General features: G+C 53.2%; 1 protein-coding gene across 2 annotated transcripts in view; it reads left to right on the top strand.

Moving 5' to 3' along the window:
* The window catches only part of GSE1 (Gse1 coiled-coil protein), a 400,693-nt gene that overhangs the window by 130,666 nt on the left and 248,103 nt on the right, over nt 1-21,924 (top strand). For both annotated transcript variants that reach the window (XM_016197171.2, XM_087827100.1), the window contains exon 2: nt 17,568-17,748. In XM_016197171.2, coding sequence (XP_016052657.2) covers nt 17,568-17,748 — 181 coding nt within the window. The remainder of the gene's footprint in view (nt 1-17,567; nt 17,749-21,924) is intronic.

Here is a 21,924-nt window from a genome sequence, read left to right as displayed (position 1 = left end):
TTGGATCTTTCCCATCGCTGACCAAGCTCCTTCCTCAACTCCAGGTCTCTCCTCCCCCACAGATGTGAGGATGGCACTCCTCTATGCCCTTCCTTGGCTCCCCACTGCTGACAGGTTCAAAGGCTTCACGGAATCTAAATGGCGTCAAGAACGGGATTTCTGAGCTAGAGAGGCTGCTCGCCAGCTGGGTAGCCCTGGGCCTCATGGCCTCAGTTTTACCATCTGGAAAATGGGAGTCACACTGTCCACACTTTGGAGCAGTGCTTGGGTGGGGGGAAGAGCCACACAGGGGCCACTGGTATCACTGCCCTGTTGCCCATAGCCCCTTGTGAGGGCCGTTCCTGGCTTCATCCACCATCACTGTTTTTTCACACCAGGGCTGCGCGCCTCCACACCTGGTGAGCTCTCCCCTTCTCAGCTTCCCCTCCTCCTGTCTCTGTCCCTCAGAGTCCTGCTCATCCTTGGAGGCTGAGCTCCCATAGCACCAACCTCACCTGGCATCTCGACTGAAGACTGAGCTCTGAGGTGCAGGGGCAGGGCGGTGGCCTCCAGGGGCACTCAGCATGGAGTAGGCCACTCATGCGGGAACCCTTAATTGGGGGCGTGGAACCCCTCACTGGAGACCCCAGCCCTCCCAGAGCCCAGTCAGCCCCACACCACTGGCGGGGCACCGGGTACAGGTGAGCTGGTCCAATGCTGGCTTGCTGACCCAGCCCTTTGCAGCCACTCCCACTGCCAGAACCCACCCTGCACAGTTGGGGTGTCAGAGGGCAGACCTCTGAGGCAGAGGTCCCTTGTTTCCAAGGGAGCCAAAGAGGCAAGTTCAATCTGCTTTGTAATAAATGAGGCCTTTGATCTCGCAAAACTGAGTAATTAGCCAGGAGCCAGCGAGTTGGCACCTTGGCAGGCTCACAGCCTGGCTGAGCCTACTCCCACCTGGGCCTCTCAAGCTGCAGGAGGTGGAGGCAGAGGCCAGCCACACTGTGCAGGTCAGGTTCCTGAAGATGCTGGGTGGCTATTTTGGGGGTGCTTGGGGGGAGTGTCACCAGGGACAGAGATTCACACGGTCAAGGAGGGGACCTCGGGGACCACTTTTTCCAACTCATTTTCCCCATCTGAAAATTGGGGCCATTAGTCCTTTGCTGACAGGGCTGGTGTGAGATGCCACCATGATGTAAACAGAGCAACAGGGACATACTGTCCTGCTGGCCCTCTCATTAGCTCAGGACACTCATCTAGGGCCAACACTAGTTTGTAGGATGGCTCTGCAGCCACAAGAAAAGGTGCCCCTTTGGGCAAATACAACTGCCAACCAGAAACCCAACTGTGTCATGGTCTTCCCTCCACAGCCGCCCAGAAGCCTCCTGGTGGCCAGGCCTCATTTCCGTGGGTGGCATGTACGTTCCCTTAGTGTCCCCATATTATTTCTGTGTTCATCCTCGGGGCACCTCCTTTTAGTGAATCTCAATGTGAGGGGAGGCTGTGGGGTGCTTTAGTCCCCCTGAATCTTCATCAGCCCCATCAGGTAAATAAATTTAAAATGTGTATTTGCACCCTGACTGGTGTGCTCGGCAGTTAGAGCATTGGCCTGTGCACTGCAGGGTCTCGGGTTTGATTCCTTGTCAAGGGCACACACCTGGGTTGCAGTTTCTTCTCCGGGCCCTGGTTGGGGCGTGTGCAGGAGGCAACCAATAGATGCGCCTCTCTCACATCAATGTTTTTTTCTCTCTCTCTCCCTCCCTTCTCTAAAAACCAGTGAATTGTGGATTAACCAAAAAAACCCTATGTGCTAGCTAGGCCGACCCACCCTCCAGGCAGCATCCCTCTTCAGGGTTCCCCCTTTGCGGATTTGGCTTCCTGGAGCCCCCACCACGATTTGAGTGGTGATCCTGTGCTCTGCGCCAGCAACAGCCACAGTCGTAATAACTGATTCAGGAGAGACGGAGAGGGAAAGGAGGGAAGGGAAAGGCAGGAGAGGCACGCCTGTTTTCGAGGGGGAGCCCTGAGCCCGTGGACACACATACCCTGCCCGAGGCCCGGAGGAAGCGGCTGCCTGGGAACAGGTAGGGACTGCCTCAGCCTCCACGTCCGGGAAATACTTGTGTAGAGTTTCCTGCTCACCTCGGGGCTCCCTTGAGAGCCCCCAGCATGCGCCCTGGCTGGCTCTAGAGGGAGTTCCAGCAGTGGGGGCTGGGCTGCCTCATGCCCGCCCCCCAACCTGGGCTGCAGTAGGACAGAGCCAAGGCTCATGGGCCTTGGACAATTCCTGGGACCCCAGTGTCTCGGGGCTGTGACAGAACTGGGCATGGGGTCTGGCCTTGGTTGGAATGTGGGCTGGGATCCTTCTGTGCCTTGGGCCTTGGTGATCACTAGGTTATTTGACAAAATGCATTAACCTTTTCCTGCTGCGTGCAATTCAGTGGTGTTTGGGACTTGGCCGCTGGATTTTGGAGCCCTTGTTCCTTCCCTGGATTATTCATTCAACAAACGTTTATGAAGCCTGGCTCTGGGCCAGAGAGTTGGCAGGTGTTTGCTCAGGGATCTCCAGGTCTGAACACCAGACTTTGAAGACAGTTTCTCTGGTGCTGGCATTAAGGGATCTCCTCCTGGGAAGATAGAGGTACCTCGGAATCAGACCACCCACTGTGGCCTTGGTGAATGGCATGCACTGGGCAGCCCTCTCCAACCTGCCAGACTGTGAGCTACTGAACAAGGGCAGAGCCTCATAACCCAGTATGCACATAGTGTGTGTACATGGACATGGGCACATCCATGTACATACCCACAGGCATTCATGCCTGCACATCCATATGCTGAAACACACACACAAACCACATGTGCACACATGCACATGTCCACAGGATGTGCACACAGGTGTGCATGTGCGGCACATGTGTGTACGTGCCATTAATGTGTGTGCATGCCACCCACGTGTGTGTGTGCTCACAGACACACACACATAGGCACAGACATGCACGTGCCACAAATGTGTGTGATCTCACACACACCCAGGTCTGCCTGAGCATCTGGAGGGTTTGGGGCACAGGATGAATGGAGACTTGTGCCTGTTTCTTCTCTTTGCCTGGCCACTGTGTCCCTTATCACACAGGGCTTCACTCATGTGGACACCCAGCCCACACTTCGGCTGCGGCGCCCTTGGCCAACCTCAGCATGGGCTTTCTAGAAGGCATCCTCTCAGGAGGCCAGACTGGAAGGGGGGACAGACTTTGCACAGCTCTGAACATGGACTTGGGCATGCTAGCAGGGAGACCCAGGTCCTGGAACAGGGGCCATGGCCATAGAGCAGGGGCAGGCCGTGGGGAGTGGCCCTTGGCCCCACAGACTCCTTGCCCTCTGGGACACGTGGGGCATGCCAGAGCTGGGAGGGTCTCTAAATACAGGGTTTGGGGCAGGGGTCCTGAGTGCTTGGGCCTGAGGCAATACTGACACACATTCTGTAACTGAAACAGAAATTTCACAAAATGATATTTTTACTGCATGCGAAGCACTGCAGTATTTTTTATTCTATTCCATTTCCCTTTTAAAAAATTGCTCTCATGTGGGACACATCCCAGAGTTTGAGAAACATGAGGCGGCTGACATTTCAGGTTCTTCCCACCTCTGAGGTTTGGGGCTGATGGAACCCTCCCTGTGTTCTCATTCATCTTTGCAATAAGACAGATAATACACAAACAAAGCCAGCTCCCCCTTCTCTCCTCAGCCCGCCTCCGCGGTCCACGGCACGCCCGCCCGGCTTGCACCTCCTCAGGTGCAGGTTTTTCTTCTTCATAGTGCTCAAGAGAATCCCAGGATCAGACTGAAGCTCTGGGAATGGAGGCAGCACAGAGGGAGGGTGCCTCCCTGCTCCTAGAAGCTCCTGCCTCCAGGCTCTCCTAGGCCTTCTCTCTGCCCTCCCTCCTCTCTTTCCCTCTCAGTTCTGGGGAAGGGCTGACTCACCCACTCTTATCTCCCCCTCCCAATTTTTTGCCCACTTTATTCTGCTTTCTGGTCATTGTACTATTAGATCTTTACCCCTCCCCATCTCCAAACATACCTCCATCTGGGTCTTGCTTTACCTTTAACCAACTGTTTGTATTAAGTTGCTTAACCTCCTGGTGGTTACAATGGGGGTGTCCTAAGCGCCCTCGCAACTTCCTGGGCTGTTCTGGGGGGCAGTTTTGCATGCAGGTTAACAGTACAGACTGAGGATGACAGCATGGCTGCATCTGGGTACAGAGCAGGCTGAGTGACCTGGGGCAGCTGACTTATCCCCTCTGTGCCTCAGTCTCCTCATCCATAAAATGGGTGTGTAATAGGAGCACTTATCTCAAAAATCATGTTAGGAGAATCAAGCAAGTTAAAACTTGTAAAGCATTTGAGCGATGCTTGGCACATACATCAGATGACGTTAAATAATTATCTTAAGGCAGCGATTCTCAACCAGTGTGCCACAAGAATTTTTAAAACACGTAATACCTGACTATTTAGTCAGGGGCATAGACTTCTTTTCCCTTAGATTGTCAAAAAAAAAAATGACAACAGCCAACACAAAAATAGCCGTCTGGTGAGACATCAGATTGGCAAAAAATATATTTTTTGGTGTGCTGCAGAATTTTAGTAATTAGTTTGTGTGCCGTGAGATGCTAAAGGTTAAAGATTGCTGTCTTAAGGGGTTGCCATGAGGAGAAATAAAACCAGCGAGGCTTTAATGAGCAGCCCCTAAGGACCAGGCAGTATTTTAAGCACATGTATCTTGGGTCTTTTTTTTTTCCTTGTGTCATTATGACCATTTTACAGCTGAGGAAGCTGGGCTCAGAGATGCTTAGTAACTTCTTCGTGGCCACACAGCCCATAGTGAAGGAGGCAGTGTCTGCAGCTGGACAAGCTTGATAGATGGGGGCTGCTACCAGCGACGTGGTTATTACTGACGTTGTTGCTTGAGAATGAAACGAGGTGACGGTGCAGAGCTCGGCCTGGCACTGGGAGGCCAGTTCACACGGCAGTGCGACCCGTTAGCATCCTTGGGTCTAGCAGCCGGGCAGGTGTTTGCGTGAGGTCACAGCTGGCACCTGTGCCCCCAGGTAGCCCAGGCCTGACCCAGGTGGCTGTCTTGGATAGAGTTAATGCCGTGCGGGATCACGTTGGTCCCCTCGGGCCCGCTTTCCTGGAGTGCCACTCTCACAGCGAAGGGACTTAGCTGGCTCTGGTGTCAATTTCCCCCTCCTGGAGGCGGGCCACTCGCCATTTAGTAAATCTTGAGCTATTTTATGGGATTGCAATCGACCGTCCCCCCAACGGTTTGTTCTAGAGTCTCCCTGGGTATTGATGCCAAGCCGGCTGGCCTGTCATTCCCATTCTGTGAAGGGGGCACACGTGTCTTCGCCCATCCCCAGGATCTGCTCTCCCTTGATTTCTCTGAACAAATGCCCAGCAGAGCTGACCAGGCTCTGGCAAGATTTGGCCTTTCTAGAAGCTCCTGCCTTTATTTCCCACTCTTACTTTCCCCTTTCTACCCCAGTCGGGACTCCCTGCAATTAATTATTCCCTTCAGATCTTTTCAGGGAAGGCAGCAGTGAAAAGCCACAAAAATCACTGTCTTCTTAATTTTCTTCCATGATTAGATCCCTTCCCCTGGATGTGTGTGTGTGTGTGTGTGTGTGAGAGAGAGAGAGAGAGAGAGAGAGAGAGAGAGAGAGAGTCTTTCTAACCTTCCCCTTCATTCTTGGCTAATTCAGGATTCTTAGATTCTTGAATTGTGTCTTTACACCGTGTGCCTGTGTTTGGATTTTCATTTTCGATGACTTTCATGTTTCCTATGGTCCCAGAATTAGCGGATGTGCTACTGTCTTCCTGCGACTGAAATGTCAGGGGCAGGAGGTCTGGAACTTTCCCTGTCCTCCTCACTGCTGAATTCCCAGTGCCTAGGACAGTGCCTGGCACAGGGCAGAAGCCTGATAAATATTCTGAAATTAGTTGCTAGGTCTGTTTTGTTCTTTGACATTGCCCCTGCCCCCGAGAATACCCAGCACTGGGGGATTTAGGGAGTTTAGGGGAACTGTCAATCTCAATGGGCATCACTGTAGCCAAAAAGGAAACAGATTGTACAAATCCCTCAAAAAACAATGTAGGTGTGCAGACCCAGCCCCGATGCAGCGGGGCGTGGTGCATTCGGAGTTTGGACTGGGGGCGAGCCGGGTGCTCGCTGCAGTTCTCCAGGTTAGAGGCTCCTCCGTCCTCAGGCTGGGCCAAAAGGCACTCGCCAGGATGGCTCGGAGGCGGTTTGGCCGGCTCAGCTCCTGGCTCTGCCCCCAGCCGTCCCCCAGGCAGGTTACACAACCTCTCTGGGCCTCCGTATGATTTCCTCGTCTGGAAAATGAGACCGAAAATGACAGTGTCTACCTCACGGGTTGTTGCGAGGACGAAGTGAATTAAAATATGTGGAAAGTACTTAAAACAGTGCAGAGCTTGAAGCAGATGCTATCCTGTGTTTATTAATGTTATTGCCATGATATTTGTTATTTTTTCATATGCTTCATTGAAACCTCTTCGGCTGCTGAAAGAGGATTCTCCGCCGTGTGCCAGAACATCAGAATCTTTCTAAATTTTCTGGGACCTGCAAACATATAACGCGTCCTGATGTGTGTGTTTCAAGTGAACATCTTGCGTTAGGACACAGAGCCTGGTGGTGGCGGCTGGCGGCTGGGGCACTCGCTTGGCTTGTTAAGGATCCAGGACCTCTGCCCTCAGGCCTGGAGGGTGCCCAAGACACCCCTACACTCTCTGGGGGGCGGGTGAGAGGCGACGTTGTGTCTGCAGGCCCGTGAGCACCAGCCTCCGACCTGTCCCAGCCGTCTCCCTGACACCGCCAGGCCCAGCCAAGTGGCAACCAAGCAAATGTGACGCCCTGTGAGGCTGTTTGCTGTGGCTGTCATCGTGTTTTCACGATCCTGTGACAGAAACTCTGCCCCGGCGTTAATTTACATTATAGCCAGTGCACCCCAACGTGTGTTTTTAAAGGGTATAATTTCTATCAACTTCAATTAGAGCTATTTTTATTTTTGTCACCCTGAAAAATTTCCCTGCGGTTAAGCTGCCATTTTTCACTGTAATACCCCTGGCAAGGGCTGGGGAAAAAATTAATAGTCTAGTGATCACTTAGCTAATGCACTGTCAGGGCTTGATAAACTGACTGCCCTGGGTGAGACGGCGCAGTTCCTTCCACAGTAATTATGTCATGTCCACCTGCAGCGGGCAAGGCCCCTTGGGTGGCGGCACAGGGTCGAGCTGAGCCCCACTGAGCCCAGGGCAGAGCCTCCCTCCCATTCCCCCGGCCCTCGCCCTTTCCTCGGAAGCTGTCTTTGCGATGATTTAAGCCCACCAGGGCAGGCTTCCGCCCATCTCCCAGCTGTGTGACAGGCTGACAGGTTGCTAAGCCTCTCTGATCCACATTTGGACAGGGACTGTGTCATGAGGGTTACTGTTAATAAGCTACCTGACCTCCCCAGTGCAGGACATCAAAGGAAGTAATGCCAGAGGGCAGGTGGGTAGGGGAAGCATTGTGACCTGTTAATGGGACATCCATTTACAAATAGAGGGTGCAGGCCCTGAATGGGGAGCTGGCAGGTAAAGCTAGGTGCAGACCCTGCAGACACAGGAGGGAACAGGGACGTGATGTAGTGGGATGTGAGTCTGGGCTGGGGGCAAATGGAGCAGAGGAGCCTGCGGGAACAGCTTCCTTCCACCTAAATCAGGCAAGTGGGCCACCAAGCTGTGGCACAGCCACACCGTGGACTACTGCACCTCCACAACAAAAGGAACCAATGACTGATATGCCCAAGAACCTGGGCAAACCTCCAGGGAACCATGCTGAATGGACGCGGCCAGCCCCAGAGGGTAGCATGCTCTATGACTGCAGTTACGTGACATGCCTGAAGTGAGAAAGCTAGAGAAATGGACGACAGATCAGTGGCTGCCAGGCTTGGTGTTGGGGGCAGGAGGGAGGTGGGTATGCTTACCAAAGGGTGTCACAGGGATGCTGGTGATGGAACCTATACCAGTAACAACACTGCAGAGGACAGAATACACACACGGACAAGGACAGGTGAGACTGGGGGATTCTGCACGAGATAGGTGAGCCATCAATATCAGTATCCTGCTGCTGAAATTGTGCTCTAGTTTTGTAAGATGTTGCCGCTGGGGAAAACTGAGTAAAGGGTACATAGAACCTTTCTGCATTATTTCTTACATCTGCAAGTGAATCTGTAAGCATCTTAACAGAAAAAGTTAAAATTGAGACAAAAATAAAAATCAGATGTTTCTCCTTGGCTCAGACCCTCCTGGGCTCCTCTCTCACTTCAAACGAGAGCCAGAGTCCTTACAGGGCTCCACAGACCCCTCTGAAATGTGACCTCATTGCTTACCTTGCTCCCCTCCAGCCACACAAGCCCCTTTGCTCTTCCTCAAATACACCAGGCACACTCTTGCCTCAGGGCCTTTGCATAGACTGTTCCCTATGTCAAAAACACTATGCCTATGGCCTTCACATAGTTCCTTCCATAACTCAGATATCTCTTCCATCAGCTCTATGGGGGACACTGTGCCAGGGCTGGGGTTACAGGGTGCCATCTGGGGAGTGACAATATGGGGAGGCAGAATGTGGCCCCTAAATCTGTGGCACTAAGATGAGGGCACTATTGAAGGTGGGTTGGGCGAGCGTCCAGCTCTGCCTAGAGAAAGGAGCTGGGGACAGAGTCCAGGAGAGGGGGGGTACACCCTTAGCTGAGGAGGAGGCAGAGAATTAGAGGGTGCCATTTCAGGCAGTAGAGAGGCATAAAGCATTGTGGAGTGGGAGGGGTCTTGTGGGCATTGACAGTAGCTCATGAACAGACCCCCATGTTGCTTTCCACCCAGAACCCTGAACCAAGCCTCAGCCTGCCCAGGAAGTCCTCACCATTTTACAGATGGGGAAGCCAAGGCCCAGAGAGGTAGACTCACTTGCCTGAAGGCACACAGCTCATAGGTGTGGGGCTGGGATTTAAACCAGGCAGGCCAGTTTCTGCATCTGCCCCCAGCCCCTACAGGATGCCTGCAGGGGAGAACAGAGGGTGATGAGCTCAGTGGTGCAGACACAGGTATGAGCACCAAACCTTCTGCAGTCCCTCGGGGTGCATCATTCGGATTCAGGTAAACCAGTGGGCGTCTCTCTGCAGCAGCCCCCCATCCACCATTTCTCCCAGCCTTGCCTCTATTCTGAGTCAAGCCTCGATCCCCTCCTCCCACAGACACCCCTCCAGCCACACCGCCCTCCTGCTGCTTCTAGAGCAGGGACCAGCAAACTGCAGCCAGTGGGCCACATCCCACCCACAGCCTGTGCTTGTACCACCCATGAACTAAGAAAGGTTTTTACATTTTTAAATGGTTGGGGGTGGAAATCAAAGGAAGAGCAGTATTTCACAACATGTGAAAATTATGTGAAATTCAAATTGCTGTGTCCATAAAGTTTTATTAGAACAGTCACACATTTTTCATTTGCGTGTTGTGTAAGGCTGCTGTAGTGCTACAATGGCAAAGTTGAGTCAACAGAGACCATTTGGTCCCCCAAAGCTGAAAATACTAGTTGGCCTTTTCAGAAAAAGTTTGCAAACAGTTTGCTCCTGCCTCGGGACCATCTTGCTTGCTGGAACACCCTTCCCCCAGCCATCTATCTCCACAGCTAGCTCCCTGTTTCCTTCAAGTCTTTGCACAAATGTCCCTTCTCTAGGGGCAAGCCTATGGAAAATTCTAACCACCCACCCACCTTCCTCCTTACCCTCTTCTCTTTGTCTTTTTGGCACTTCCTACCAGCTGACATGTGAATACGTATTTCTTTATTGTCTGTCTCCCTAACCAGAATGCCAGCTCCTTAAGCTAAGGAATTTTAACTGTTTTATTTGCTGCTGTATCCCAGGCACAGTGCCTGGCACATAATAGGTGTTTAACGTTTATTGGATGGAGGGATGGATGGATGGATGGATGGATGGATGGATGGATGGACTGGGACAGGTGGATGGATGAGTGGGTAGATAGACAATTAGATGGACGGGTGGGTGGATGGACAGAGAGATGGATGAACAGACATGGATGAATGGACACAGGAGCAGTTGGACAGACAGGACGTCTGGATGGGTGGACGCATGGTTGGTGGTTAGGTGGGTGGATGGATGCGAGGTATGACAGATGTGTGAAAACTAGGCTGGGCAAATCAAGTGGCTCTTGGATGCCACATAGAGTTGTCAGAACTTTGGTAAAAGAGTTTACTCAGGGGGTTGGCAGGTTCAGTGTGGTGTTTCAGAATGATTACCAGGCCCAGAGATGGTTGGGGGTGGAGCAGGCAGGCTGTGTGCTCAGAGACTAGTGGGGGGCTCTCTCCCTGGAAAGCGGGAGAAGATCAGTAGGAGCAGCAGGTACCAGCAGAGATGGGAGAGGGGAACCCTGGGATAGTCCTCCAGTGATTGGCCTGAGATCAGTGTAGCTCCCCCTGCCGGCCTCCTGGAGGTGGCCCTGGAGGCTGATGCCAAGGACTGGGGCTGCCTCCATGTCTCAGAAGGCTCTCTTGCTCCACCCTGGGCCTGAGCTGGATCCCCCAGCAGCACCCACATGGGCTGTTGCCTGGCAGTCATGGGGAGGCTCTCTTGCCTCTGGAAACAGTGAACTTCTCCATCGCAGCCCCCTTGAGGGAGGGGGCCAGGGTCATGCCTTCTAGAATGTTTCCTTCAGTCACAAAAGCATCAGAAGCTGGGCATGCCTGCCTCTGACCAGCTCCTACTGGCCTACCTGCTGCCAAATATCTTGCCAGCCTCCCTGTGGCCCCACCCTTCTCTACGAAACCTGCTCAGGTGTGTCTCCTGAGGCTCTAAGCGCTAGTAGCCGAAAACTCCCACTTTGCAGTCCGAATCTCGGAGACATCGCTCCCCACCTGCCCATCCCACACAGTGGGCCAAATGCTGCGAGTGACTTACCCTTTCTGTGCCTCAGTTGCCTCATCTGTTTAATGGGGCCCAACAGTTCCTGACCCCGGGGCTGTCTAAGTCTTAATGGTCTGATGCCTGCAAAGATTGGCCTGGGGCTTGTCACTTAGTAGGTGCTATCCATGTATAGCTGTGACCACCGAAAGCCCCAACCATTTTTGCCCCCAGCCTCCTGCTTTAGGATCATGACCCTTCCACTCTGACTTGGAAAGAACCCCAGTTTCAGCTGAACCCAGAGACTCTTTGCCCTGGCAGCCCCAATGTCTTGAATCAGGACTTTCTGGTTCTCTCTGTGGCAGGTGGGGCTGGGCTTCCCCACTTTCTTTCTTTAACAGGTGCATTCACGGGCTTCCTCTGTGTCAGGCCTGTGCTGGGCTGCATGAGTCCTAACCCAGGCATCCCCCTGACTACCCCACACTGTGGGCATGACTCTCAGCATCCCCTTTTTCAGATGAGGAAGCTGAGACTCAGAGACATTAAAAACATGCCAAAGCCCTGGCGGGGTGACTCAGTTGGTTGGAGCGCTGTCCCATACACCAGGAGGTTGTGGGTTTGATCCCTGGTCAGGGACCAACCGATCGATGTTTCTCTCTCACATCGATGTTTCTCTCTCTCCTTTCCTCTCTCTCTAAAATCAGTAAAAACATATCCTCGGTTGAAGACTAAAAAAAAAGTGTGCCAAAGACCACCCAGCTGGGAACCCAGGCATTCTCTCCTACCCAAGTCCATGCTCTCTTTCGTTGGCCACATAGGAATCTGTCCCCCTTTTCAACACTGGGTTTGGCTGCTACCCTCCTGAGAAACGCCTTTGCCTTCCTCTAGCTCAGACACCCCAGGCGAGGTGCCCTGTGCCTGCTGGAAGGGGCGATCTCTGGGCACTTCCTGTCCTCTTAGCCTCAGTTTCTCCATTTATAAAATGGGTTGGTCATACTTCCCCACCTAGCCTATCTGATAGAACCATTGCAAAGCTCCAGGAGGTGGTTCTGTGCACACCCCCCTTACATATCATCCAGGTGGACAGTTCTGACTGTTTCTGTCCCTCAGGTGGCTGCAATGAGTCGTCACCTGTCCAGACTTGAAGCCAGGGACAAAGCCTTCATTTGATTTTTCTGAGGCCTGGCCCCTGTGTCTGTTTAAGCTTCTGTTGTCCTCCAGGCTCAATGAGCCTGGCCTCTGAGGGGTGGGAGCACCTGGGGGAACTCGGGTGGGGACGAATCGCATCGACTCCAGCCTGTGACCACCCCACCCCCTACGGAGCGCTGCAGCCGGAGCGCCCCTAATTGCTGTCACAGATGTGGCAGCCACCAGCCTCTCCAGCATGATCTGCTGTGTTGCACAAGCTTAATTAGTCCCTGATTACTCATTTACTGGGTGCTGTGTGTATTCCATATCTAATAACTTCCCAATTATGCCCGGTCTGCGCCGAACATTTAATAACCCTTAGTTGCCTGCTTATCAAGGACTCTGTATTTGGCAGCTCCATCTGCCCCTGACCCAGAGCCTTATCAGTCCCTTTATTGCAGTATTTGGAGTTCTCCGCTTGCTATTATGGAGCTGTTACAAGGAATTAAGGGGCGTAAAATACTGTTTTCGGCCTCTGACGCACTAGCTTTCAGCTCAGACAGGAAATCCCAACAGAGCCTGTTGAGCACAGTGTCTTTGTGGGTGGGCTCTGGTGGGGACCAGGGAAGGGGGAAGTGGGGCCCCCATGGCAGGTCTGGCCCGTGCCCCCTTATTTCCCTTCCTAGCAGATGGCACCAGTCCTGTGACCTGTGTGTGCCTGGCTGGTGGCAGAGGTCTCCACCAGCCCAGGAGGTACCCCTGGGTCGTGCCCACCCCACCTTCCAGCCAAGGCATGCACCCTGACATTGATGTTTGGGAGGGAGGTGGTTTTTCTCCCCAAACTTGGCTTCCTGCCAGTGCCTGATTTTTCTTCAGGGTGAAAGGAATGTGATGCCGTGTTCTTTTGTGCAGTTGGGGTGCTGGCATCTCCTCTTCTGTCTCCTACAATCTGTTCCCTGTCTCATCTGAGCCGTTGGGTCTAGGTATTTGACAGGACAAAACACTGGCCTGGATCTTCGACTCTGACTTTGTCCAGCTGGGTGACCTTGGGCAGCTGAGTTGACATCTCTGTGCCTCAGTTCCCTCCTCTACAAAGTGGCAGTTAAGGTAGGGTTGTTGGGAGGATTAATTGGGCTACTGATGTCTGGTGCTTAATGGGCATCTGGCACATGGTAGGTGTTCAGTATATCTAAGGTAGGCATTACTAGCCTATTTCCCAGAGGCATACACTGAGGTCAGATCAGTTATGACTTCCCTGTTTCTCCTAGTTATGCCAGCAGCAACTCAGGTCTCAGTCCCAAGTCTGCAGTACTCAAGATTGGCGCAGCGGTGTCCTGGAATGCATCTTGAGCTTACTTGGGAAAAGAGAGAAGATTCAGGGTGATCCGGAAAAATAGGGGAGCACACACCTCAGGTCTTGTTCCCCTCACTTCAGAGACCCCTGGGGCTGCCTTGGGGCTTCAAGCCAGCAGCTGGCAAGTAGCCTAGGAGGCAGCCCTGCCAGCTGGCACTGAAACTGCCCAAGGCCAAGGCCCTGAAGACTTCCCCAACACATACCCTTCCAGGCCTTTTGGGGTCCCCAGTCACTGTACCATTTTGACACTTGTTACTAATGCTTATTCTGTCAGATCATGAAATCGACTGTTGTTTCTTGAGCACCTACTATGTGCCAAGTGCTTTAACAGAAATAGCTCATCTAATTCCTTCCACCATCCCTCTAGGAGGTAGGCAGTCACTGTGTTATTGATCCAGTCCCATTTTGCAGAAGGGGAAACAGGCATGGAGACATTCAGTCACCTTGCTAAGATCTCCCAGCTGAGGAAAGTGGCCAGCCCCACCCTGCTGCAAGGAGGCTGAGAAAAGGAGTCTGGCTGGGTATCCAGGAGGGAGAGGGATACAGGCTCCGGTAATAGCCACCAGTCCCTGCCAGAGAGGCTGCTGGAGAGAGAAATCCTGAGCCTTCCATCCAGCAGCCTCTGGGATGCTATGGGCCCTCAAACTGGAACTTCTCTCGTCTTTAAAAATACATGTTTTGCACATTACAACACAGATGAGCCTGGGAGACATGATGCTGAGTGAAAGAAGGCAGACACAAAGGGCCACATGTTGTAGGATTCCATTCATATGAACCATCCAGAACAGGCCAACAGAGACGGAAAGGAGATTGTGGATGCCAGGGGCCGAGGCGGGGGGGGGGGGGGGGGGGGGAATGGAGGGTGACCGCTAGTGGGTGGCGAGGTTTCTTTTTGGGGTGATGGAAGTGTTCTAACACAGATCCTGGTAATGGTTACACAACTCCACAGATATATCAGAAGCCATTGAATTGTACACTTTAAGTGAGTGAATTGTATGGCATGTGAATTATATCTTAATAAAGCTTAAAACAATAGAGCAGAGGTTCTCAGATGTGGGGATCTCATGGACTGAGGCAGTTAATAAAATCAAACCGGGAGCCCTGAAAACAACACAGTGGTCCCTTTGGAGCAGGGTATGGTGTCTGCCTTCTCCCCCACTCCACCCTCACCCCTGAATCTACCTTGAGTTGGTGCTCAGAGACCACTTACTCCCTGGAGAAAGTGTAATACTTTGAGAGCTCATTAGGATATCCAGTGGTGGGCTGCAACCCCCTTGTATGTTAAAGAGCGCTGGAACCTGCCCCTCTCCCCTGCACCTTTTGTCCTTTCCTTGTTAACTGACTAGCTTTCTGCACAGTGGCACCAGTCCAGGGATATAAAGGAAACAATAGCATTTATTCTGCTTGGTCTGTGGGGCCCCAATAGCTCCGAGATGTTGCCACTTTTGGGGTGGTGGGAGGGAGAGATATGTCCCAGGCCTGGTCCTAATAGTATTTTAAATTAAGACTGACCCCAAGCCCAGAACTTGTGGCTCTGGTAGAGAGAAGGCACAATGAATGTGTTGGTCCAAGGGCCTGCGTTTTGTTAGTGAGGAATTGTAAATTCGGCTCTGCAGGGTGAGGAAAAGGCAGCTCTCTGCCTCCGTCTGGTCTGTCTGAGAACCTTTGCCTCCACCTAAGGGGAGGCTGCTGTGAGATAATCCATATTCACAGCACCGCCTGTGTCTGGCAGCCTTGCCCATCCATTAATACTGACCAGTGGGAAGAGCTAGACCAGAGGAGGGACTGGAGTCCGTCCCCTGGCGTTTCTGGCATGCAGCTTGGCACACAATGTTCTAGGGAACATTTATAGCTGGGCGGGTACTATTCTAGAGCTTTACTTGTTGTATCAGTTATCTACTGCTGCGTAACAAACGATTACAAATTTAGCAGCTTACAAAGCATTTATCATCACACGGCTCAGCTGGGTCCTCTGCTCAGGATCTCACAGGCTGCAAGTCAAGGTGCTGGCCGGGCTACACTTGCACTGGGGAAGGACCCACCTGCACATTTATTGAGTTTGTTGGCAGAATTCATTCATCTGTGTGACCAAGGGCTGCTGTGAACATTCAAGTTTTTCTGTGGACCGCAGTTTTGGTTCTCTTGCATATCTGCCTGGGAGTGGAATTGTGCGGTCATATGATAACTCTATCTTTGACCTTTTGAGGAACTTCCAGGCCCTTCTACACCATTTTACAATCCTACCAGCAGTGTAGGGGTGTCACACAGTGCTCTAACATGTTTTTGATTAGTTGCCAACACTTAATAATCATGAGAGTGCAGCTTTTAAAAATGGATTCCTAGTTTCCTCTTGAAAAATCAGATCTGGCAAGATGGGGCTGGAATCCCTCCATGCAGCCCCTGCTGGTGCTGAATGGGGCCGCCCCTGCATTCTCACCCACCCAGTGCCTGGCTTATGGTTTACCCTCCAGGCCCCCATGGGGATGTGTGTTTGAATCTCTTGTCCTGCCTATCCCCACTCCCTTTCAAAACTTGCTCCCCTTGAAGGCTTAGTTCAAATTCTACCTACTCCAGGAAGCCTGCCTGGATTTCCTCACCCTTGTGGAGTTCTTTCATTCTCAAACTCCTATAGTGCTTGTTATCTGTACCCCTTCTTGCCCAATAATATTCTCTTTCCATCTTCTCTTTTCTAATTAAAAGCTGTGCACTTCCCACCCCTGATTGCTTTGTAACAGCCAAGTTTTCTCCCAACTGCTTGGATTCGAATCCCAATGGTCCCTGAAGCTGGCTGGACAGGTCATCCTATGACTAATGCTGAACATAGCAGCCCTGGCAGAGTTTTCCAAGATGATTAGGGCAGGGTTGCAAGAATGGCTGAAACCTGCCAGGGTGGGATCTGTACCGGGCTCCAGGGTCCCTGCCATGTTGACGCCCCCTCCCCGGGTCCCGAGCAAGCCAGGGAGTGAATGAATGACTTGTGCTGGGCCAAGGTGCCGCCTCCTCCTGGCTCCAGCCTCAGCCGCCAGCACGCCTGTGGGATTTGTGGGGGCTGTGGTCTGGGCTGTGTCACCATATGGATCTCATAAATTAAAGCGTTCCCGGAAACAAACGGTAAATTTATCCGTCTCTTGCACAGAGGGCTGGTGGAGCCTGTGCTCACCCAAGGAATTCTGAGCCATCCATCTCTCTTAGGCACTTTGGTTTTATAGCACTAATCCCTGAAAAAAAAACTGGATCAGCACGAAGTTGCTTTTCTACAGCCAGGCTGGCCCTGGAGCTCATAATCAGGAAGTGGGGGTTGCCAGTCCCCCAAGGAGCTGCCATTGGGTATTCAGGCCCTGAAACCCAGGCAGGGACTTAGCTTACCCCCTCCTGCCCAGGCCTCTGAGGTCAGAAGGGAGAGCCCAGAATATGAAGGCCTGCTGACCTGGGCTCACCCTGTCTTGGTGTCCTCAGGCTTCTACGACCCCTCTTTGAGCCTTGGTTTCCCCAGATGTGAAAAAGGGGTGGGGCGACCAGGATAGTCAAAGTCAAAATGACAGAAAATAGAACAGTGGTCGCCAGGGGCTGAGGGAGGGAAATAGGGAGTTAGTGTTCAATAGGGACAGAGTTTCCATTGGGATGAAGAGGAAGTTCTGAAATTGGATGGTGGTGATGGTTGCATGGCATCGTGAATGAACTTAATGCCACTGAACTGTACACTTAAAAATGGTCAAGATGGTATATTTTATGGTATATATATTTTACCACAATTTTTAAAATCTAGAAAGGATGGCTACCCTGCTGAGTGAACTGACGATTAGCCAGGTTTATCTTTATAGTTACAGCTAACTGGTAGGTAGTTATTACCAGCTTCCATGCAGAGCTGAGTGGGCTCCGGCAGTGATGGGGACTGTAGATGGGGCCACTGTCCAGCGAGCAGCCTGTTGCTCTTGAGCAGGGTTTGCTGGGAGAGGAAGACTCTTGCACTGGCTTTGCTGGGAACCAATTCTCCACTGCCCCTCACCAGCCAAGCTGAGTTCCTGAAGGCAAAGACCAGGCCATCGTGGGGAGGAAGGTGTTCAATGGCCCAAGAGACCCACCCATTGGACACCTCCAGGCAGCTGTGGCCAAGACTCACTGCGTCTACCCTCCTGTCATTCCAGGTCACCTCTGCATCTCTCGAGGCACCGACTGCCATTCACCCTCCTACCCGGGAGCCCGAGCCCTGGCTGGGTACCCCAGCAGAGAGCCTGCTCAGAGGCCCCAAGACCGCCCAGGAGCTGGGGCCACCCCGGTGTCAGCAGAGCAGCCTGGACGGAGCCGGACCAGACCTCACAGGCACAGGTAGATGCCAGCTCTTTTGTATCTCTAGGAAGCGGAGTGGATCATGCTGCCCCTGGCAGGGAGGGGGCCCCCAAAGCCAGCCGCGGCTCAGAGTTCCACCCCGCGAGCACCCCATGCTGGCGGAGAGCCTGCAGGCCGAGTCTCCCATTCTCGAGTTTGGATTTTTTTTCAATCGTCCTCAGGGATTAAGCCAGATTGTGGTTTAATCAGAATCCCTGCTCACCCTTGATTCACAGGCCACCTTTGTTGTACTGTATTTATCTCTCCGTTCTATTATATGCACATATTCATTTAAAAAATTAATGTAACAGATGCCCATGAAGCCGATCCCAACCCAGGCACTAGATGGTCCATCAAGCTCGGTGCCCTTGCACCCCGCTCGGCCCCCGGACGGAAGCACCGTCCGGAATTTGCTTTTCCCGTAGCTGCGTTTGCCTAAACCTCCCATCCTGGCTTTCCTGGTGGTCTGAATTCTGTGCCCCAGGCCCGGGCGCCCCTCACTCGGCATCCCTTGGTGCGTCCGTGGTATTGTCACTAGCTACTCTTCCGTTGTTGTGCTGCTTGGCCCTGCGTGTGCCCACTCTCTCGCCGATGGCACAGGGATCTGTGTGTGCCCACTCTCTCGCTGATGGCACAGGGATCGTTTCTGGGGTTTTTGGTTGTGAACGCGCCATGTCCTGGTCTGCGTCTCTCACTGGTGTTAACCTCAGCTGGGCCAGAGGGGATAAGGGCATTTGGCTTAAGGAAGATATTGCCCGCTGGTTTCCGGCGTGGGCATTTCCCTCCCACCCCACCAGCCACGGAGATCCTGTCTGCCCATCTTGGCACCGTTGGCCATCCTCCGTTTCCTGATGACAGAGAGGCTGGCCCCTCCTTGGCCGATGGGCCTGTGAGGCATTGATTATGGGCCCTGGGCTGGGGGCAGTGAGTGGTTCCCAGGTCCGGCCCTTTAGCTGGACTTTGGCATGTGGTGGACACCTGTGTTCTTACCCAGGAGGGTCCCTTGGGCTGTATTTCTGTCAGCGAGACCCCTCAGAGTGGGTTCCTGTGTGTGTCCTACTTTGTTGCTGCCCCCAGAGGACTGAGGACTGAGACCCGCAGTCTGCCTGCCTCTGTGCTGGCCCACTGTGGGCAGCTGGCGGAAAGCTCTACTTGTTCTGGAAATGGGCCAGAGCTGGGAGGAAACCGGCTAGCAGGTGGGGGAAGGGTCGGGAGTGTTGAGGCAGCTGGCCTGCCCTGTCCTCATGTTGGGGCTTCCATCTAGGACATCCATCTCCAAGGCAACCCCAGTACCCACCCCTTTCTCTGTGATGTTGACTCGGCAAGGAAAGAAGCTGGGCCTCAGGCCAGGGACAGACTCTGCTGACCAGCAGCTTATGGGCAGATGGGGATGGGGTAGTCAGGTGCCAGCGGGGGCCTGCAGGTGGTGGGCAGGGTTGCTTTTGGGGGAGCCATTCCCCCCAGCTCCCCAGCACACTCAGAGCCTTGGACAAGCCCCTTCTCCCATTCCGTGCCTCAGTGTTCTCATCTGAGAAATCGGAATGAAGGCTAATGTGAGTACCTGGCTCGTGGGGCAGGTGTGAGAATTAATAAACCAGGATATGGAAAGCATCAGTGCAGGTCCTGGCACCCTGAGTGCCCATCAGTGCTGGCTGGTGTCAGTGCTATTGTTATTTATAATTCCTCGTTACCCAGCTGGCACCTCCTCCAGGCATCACGGAGCATCCCTGAGGCTGTTATGCTGACCTGCATTCTCCACCCTAGCAGTCCCTCAGCTCTGGGTAATATCCTGCAAAACCATGACCCTTGGGGACATTACCTACCCCTCTGGGGTTGGTACACACAAGGTCCAGCCCCCTGCCCTGGGGCTGCCTGGGGCAGGGCAGGGGCACCAGGGGCACCAAGCCCACGTCTACCAGCTGCTCCCCATTAGGCTGCAGCACTGCCCGGAGGGTAGGGGGTGTGTAGCTTCACAGCCGGAGACCTGCTGGGAGCTCATCCTGCTGTCAGGCCCCTCCTTGGGAGGCCGCTGCTGCTCAGAAACGTGACAGTGAGTAATGGTTATTACACACCTGCCACCTCTCATCCGGTGGGCGGGCACAGCCCCCGGGCCAGCTATGCGTTGCCAGCTGGACAGCGGGGCGGGCGCAAGGGGCGAGCATGTTCAGACACATGGACACACATAGCGCAGGGACACACAGGGACGGACCTGGCAAATGCACCCGTGCAAACACGCAGATACACACAGACACATGCATAGGGGTACACCTGCACACACAGGCACACACAACCCTCTTGCTTCATCTCTCCAGCGCTCTGAGCCCCACTCTGTCTTCCCCACTGTTCCTCCCGCCCCCTGCAACGATGGCTTCCACCCCAGCACAGGCCGGGGCAGGGCCTTTTCAAGAATGGCAGGGTGCTGTGGGCAGGTCAGGGATCGCATCTGTTGCCTTGGGGTGTAACAATCCATTGAAGTCCATTTCCGATCGCCAGTTCCCCATAAATGTCTGCTACATGGGGGACAGCAGCATTTTCCATGGAAAGGAAGCTGTCACACCAAGAACCCCTTGTTGTGGGCCTGGTGGCTGAGTCAAGTGCCCTCAGGGATACACATGGCCAACCTGCAATGCAGAAGCTGTGTGATTCTTGGGCGCAGCTTTCCGAGTGCCCGCCTGGGGTGGGGTTACTTGCTGGCTGCAGGGAGTGTAGCTCCAGGGCTACGGGGGAACTGGCAGGCAAGGCACAGACCTTGGACTGACCATCGTCACCAGCTGGTGGGAGAAGGGTGCTGCCAAAATCTTGCCATGAGGCATCCTTCACTGGTAGGGCAGCAAGCCCCCAGCTCAGCTCTTTCCAATATCCTTAAGCCTTTAGTCAAAGGAAGATCCATTTCTCATGTGTCACTTGCTTACGGTATAAAATCCAGGGAGAGGATACTCCTAATTCATCACCGGCTGATGGGAACAGGCATTTCTGAACAATTGTCTTTGTATTGTCACAGCCTGCTTGGGAGGGAAGCAGCAACATCTGGGGATAAGCAGGGGCGTGGCGTGGTGTCAGGGACACAGGTTCAAGTTTCCAAGCCTCGGCACTGCCGATTCCCAGCCACTGAACTTCTGTGAGGTTCTGAAAATTCCCAAAACTTAGCTGCTCCGACCAGGTGTGGCACAAATGAAATCTTGCTTGTAGCATAGTATCAGTGATGGGGGATGAACACAAGGAGGCACCCAGGGCTGCCGTGCAAGACTGTGCAGGTTACACACTGCACAACTGCAGGGGGTGCCCTTCTTGTTGTGGTCTCTATAAATGTGCTGCCTGCAGGGCCATCAGGGCTGCCATGCTGCTTCGCTGAGTGGTGGCCCCCTAGTTGTGCCACATGGGCCCTGGATGTCCTTTCTAAGCTGTGGAACAGCTTCTAAAGTGGTTAATAATATCTTTATTAACCCCAGCCGGCGTGGCTCAGTGGGTTGGGTGTTGCCCCGTGCACCAAAAGGTTGCTGGTTCGATTCCCGGTCAGGGCACATGCCCAGGTTGTGTTCGGGAAGCAGCTGATCGATATTTTACTCTCACATTGATGTTTCTCTCCCTCTCTGTCTCCCTCTCCCTTCTTCTTTCTCTAAAAATCAATAAAAAATCTTTTTTTTTAAATGTATTAATTGAGATAGTGGAAGCCACAGACCCCTTGATGGGATTGGGATTGGGTCACGGGAAACCAGGCCCAGATCGAGTCTCCAGTTACGGCCATGTTCCTGGGGCCTGGACATTGAATGTTTATAGAGCCGACGTCCATCCTGGGCCTACTTCATTTTCTGCCTCCTTTCCCCTCTGGCCGTGTATTTAAATGAGTGTTTCTTGATGTGTTTAGGGTGTGGACATCTTCAAGCATTCAGATCCAGTATTCCCTGAGTTCAAATCCTGCCTCTGCTCTTTCTGAGCTTTTGTCATTAGGCAGACAAACCTCTCTGTGCCTCAGTTCCCTCCCGGTTGTGAGAACCCAACTGATCCATGTCCAGTGCTCAGCACAGTGCCTGGCACATGGGAACTGCAGAGAGCACGAGCTGGTGACCACCCGAAGACCTGGCCCCACAAACGCCTTTGTCTCTTTGTTGGGCAAACAAGCTCCCAGCTGGCCAGGGCTGGGCCTCCTTGGCCAGGAAGGCAGCGCCTCCACTTGGG

Source organism: Miniopterus natalensis, chromosome 18, assembly GCF_054644295.1.
Source record: "Miniopterus natalensis isolate mMinNat1 chromosome 18, mMinNat1.hap1, whole genome shotgun sequence".
NCBI lineage: Eukaryota > Metazoa > Chordata > Mammalia > Chiroptera > Miniopteridae > Miniopterus > Miniopterus natalensis.
The sequence above is the reverse complement of the archived record's forward strand: the minus strand, read 5'-3'. Positions and strand labels throughout refer to the sequence as shown.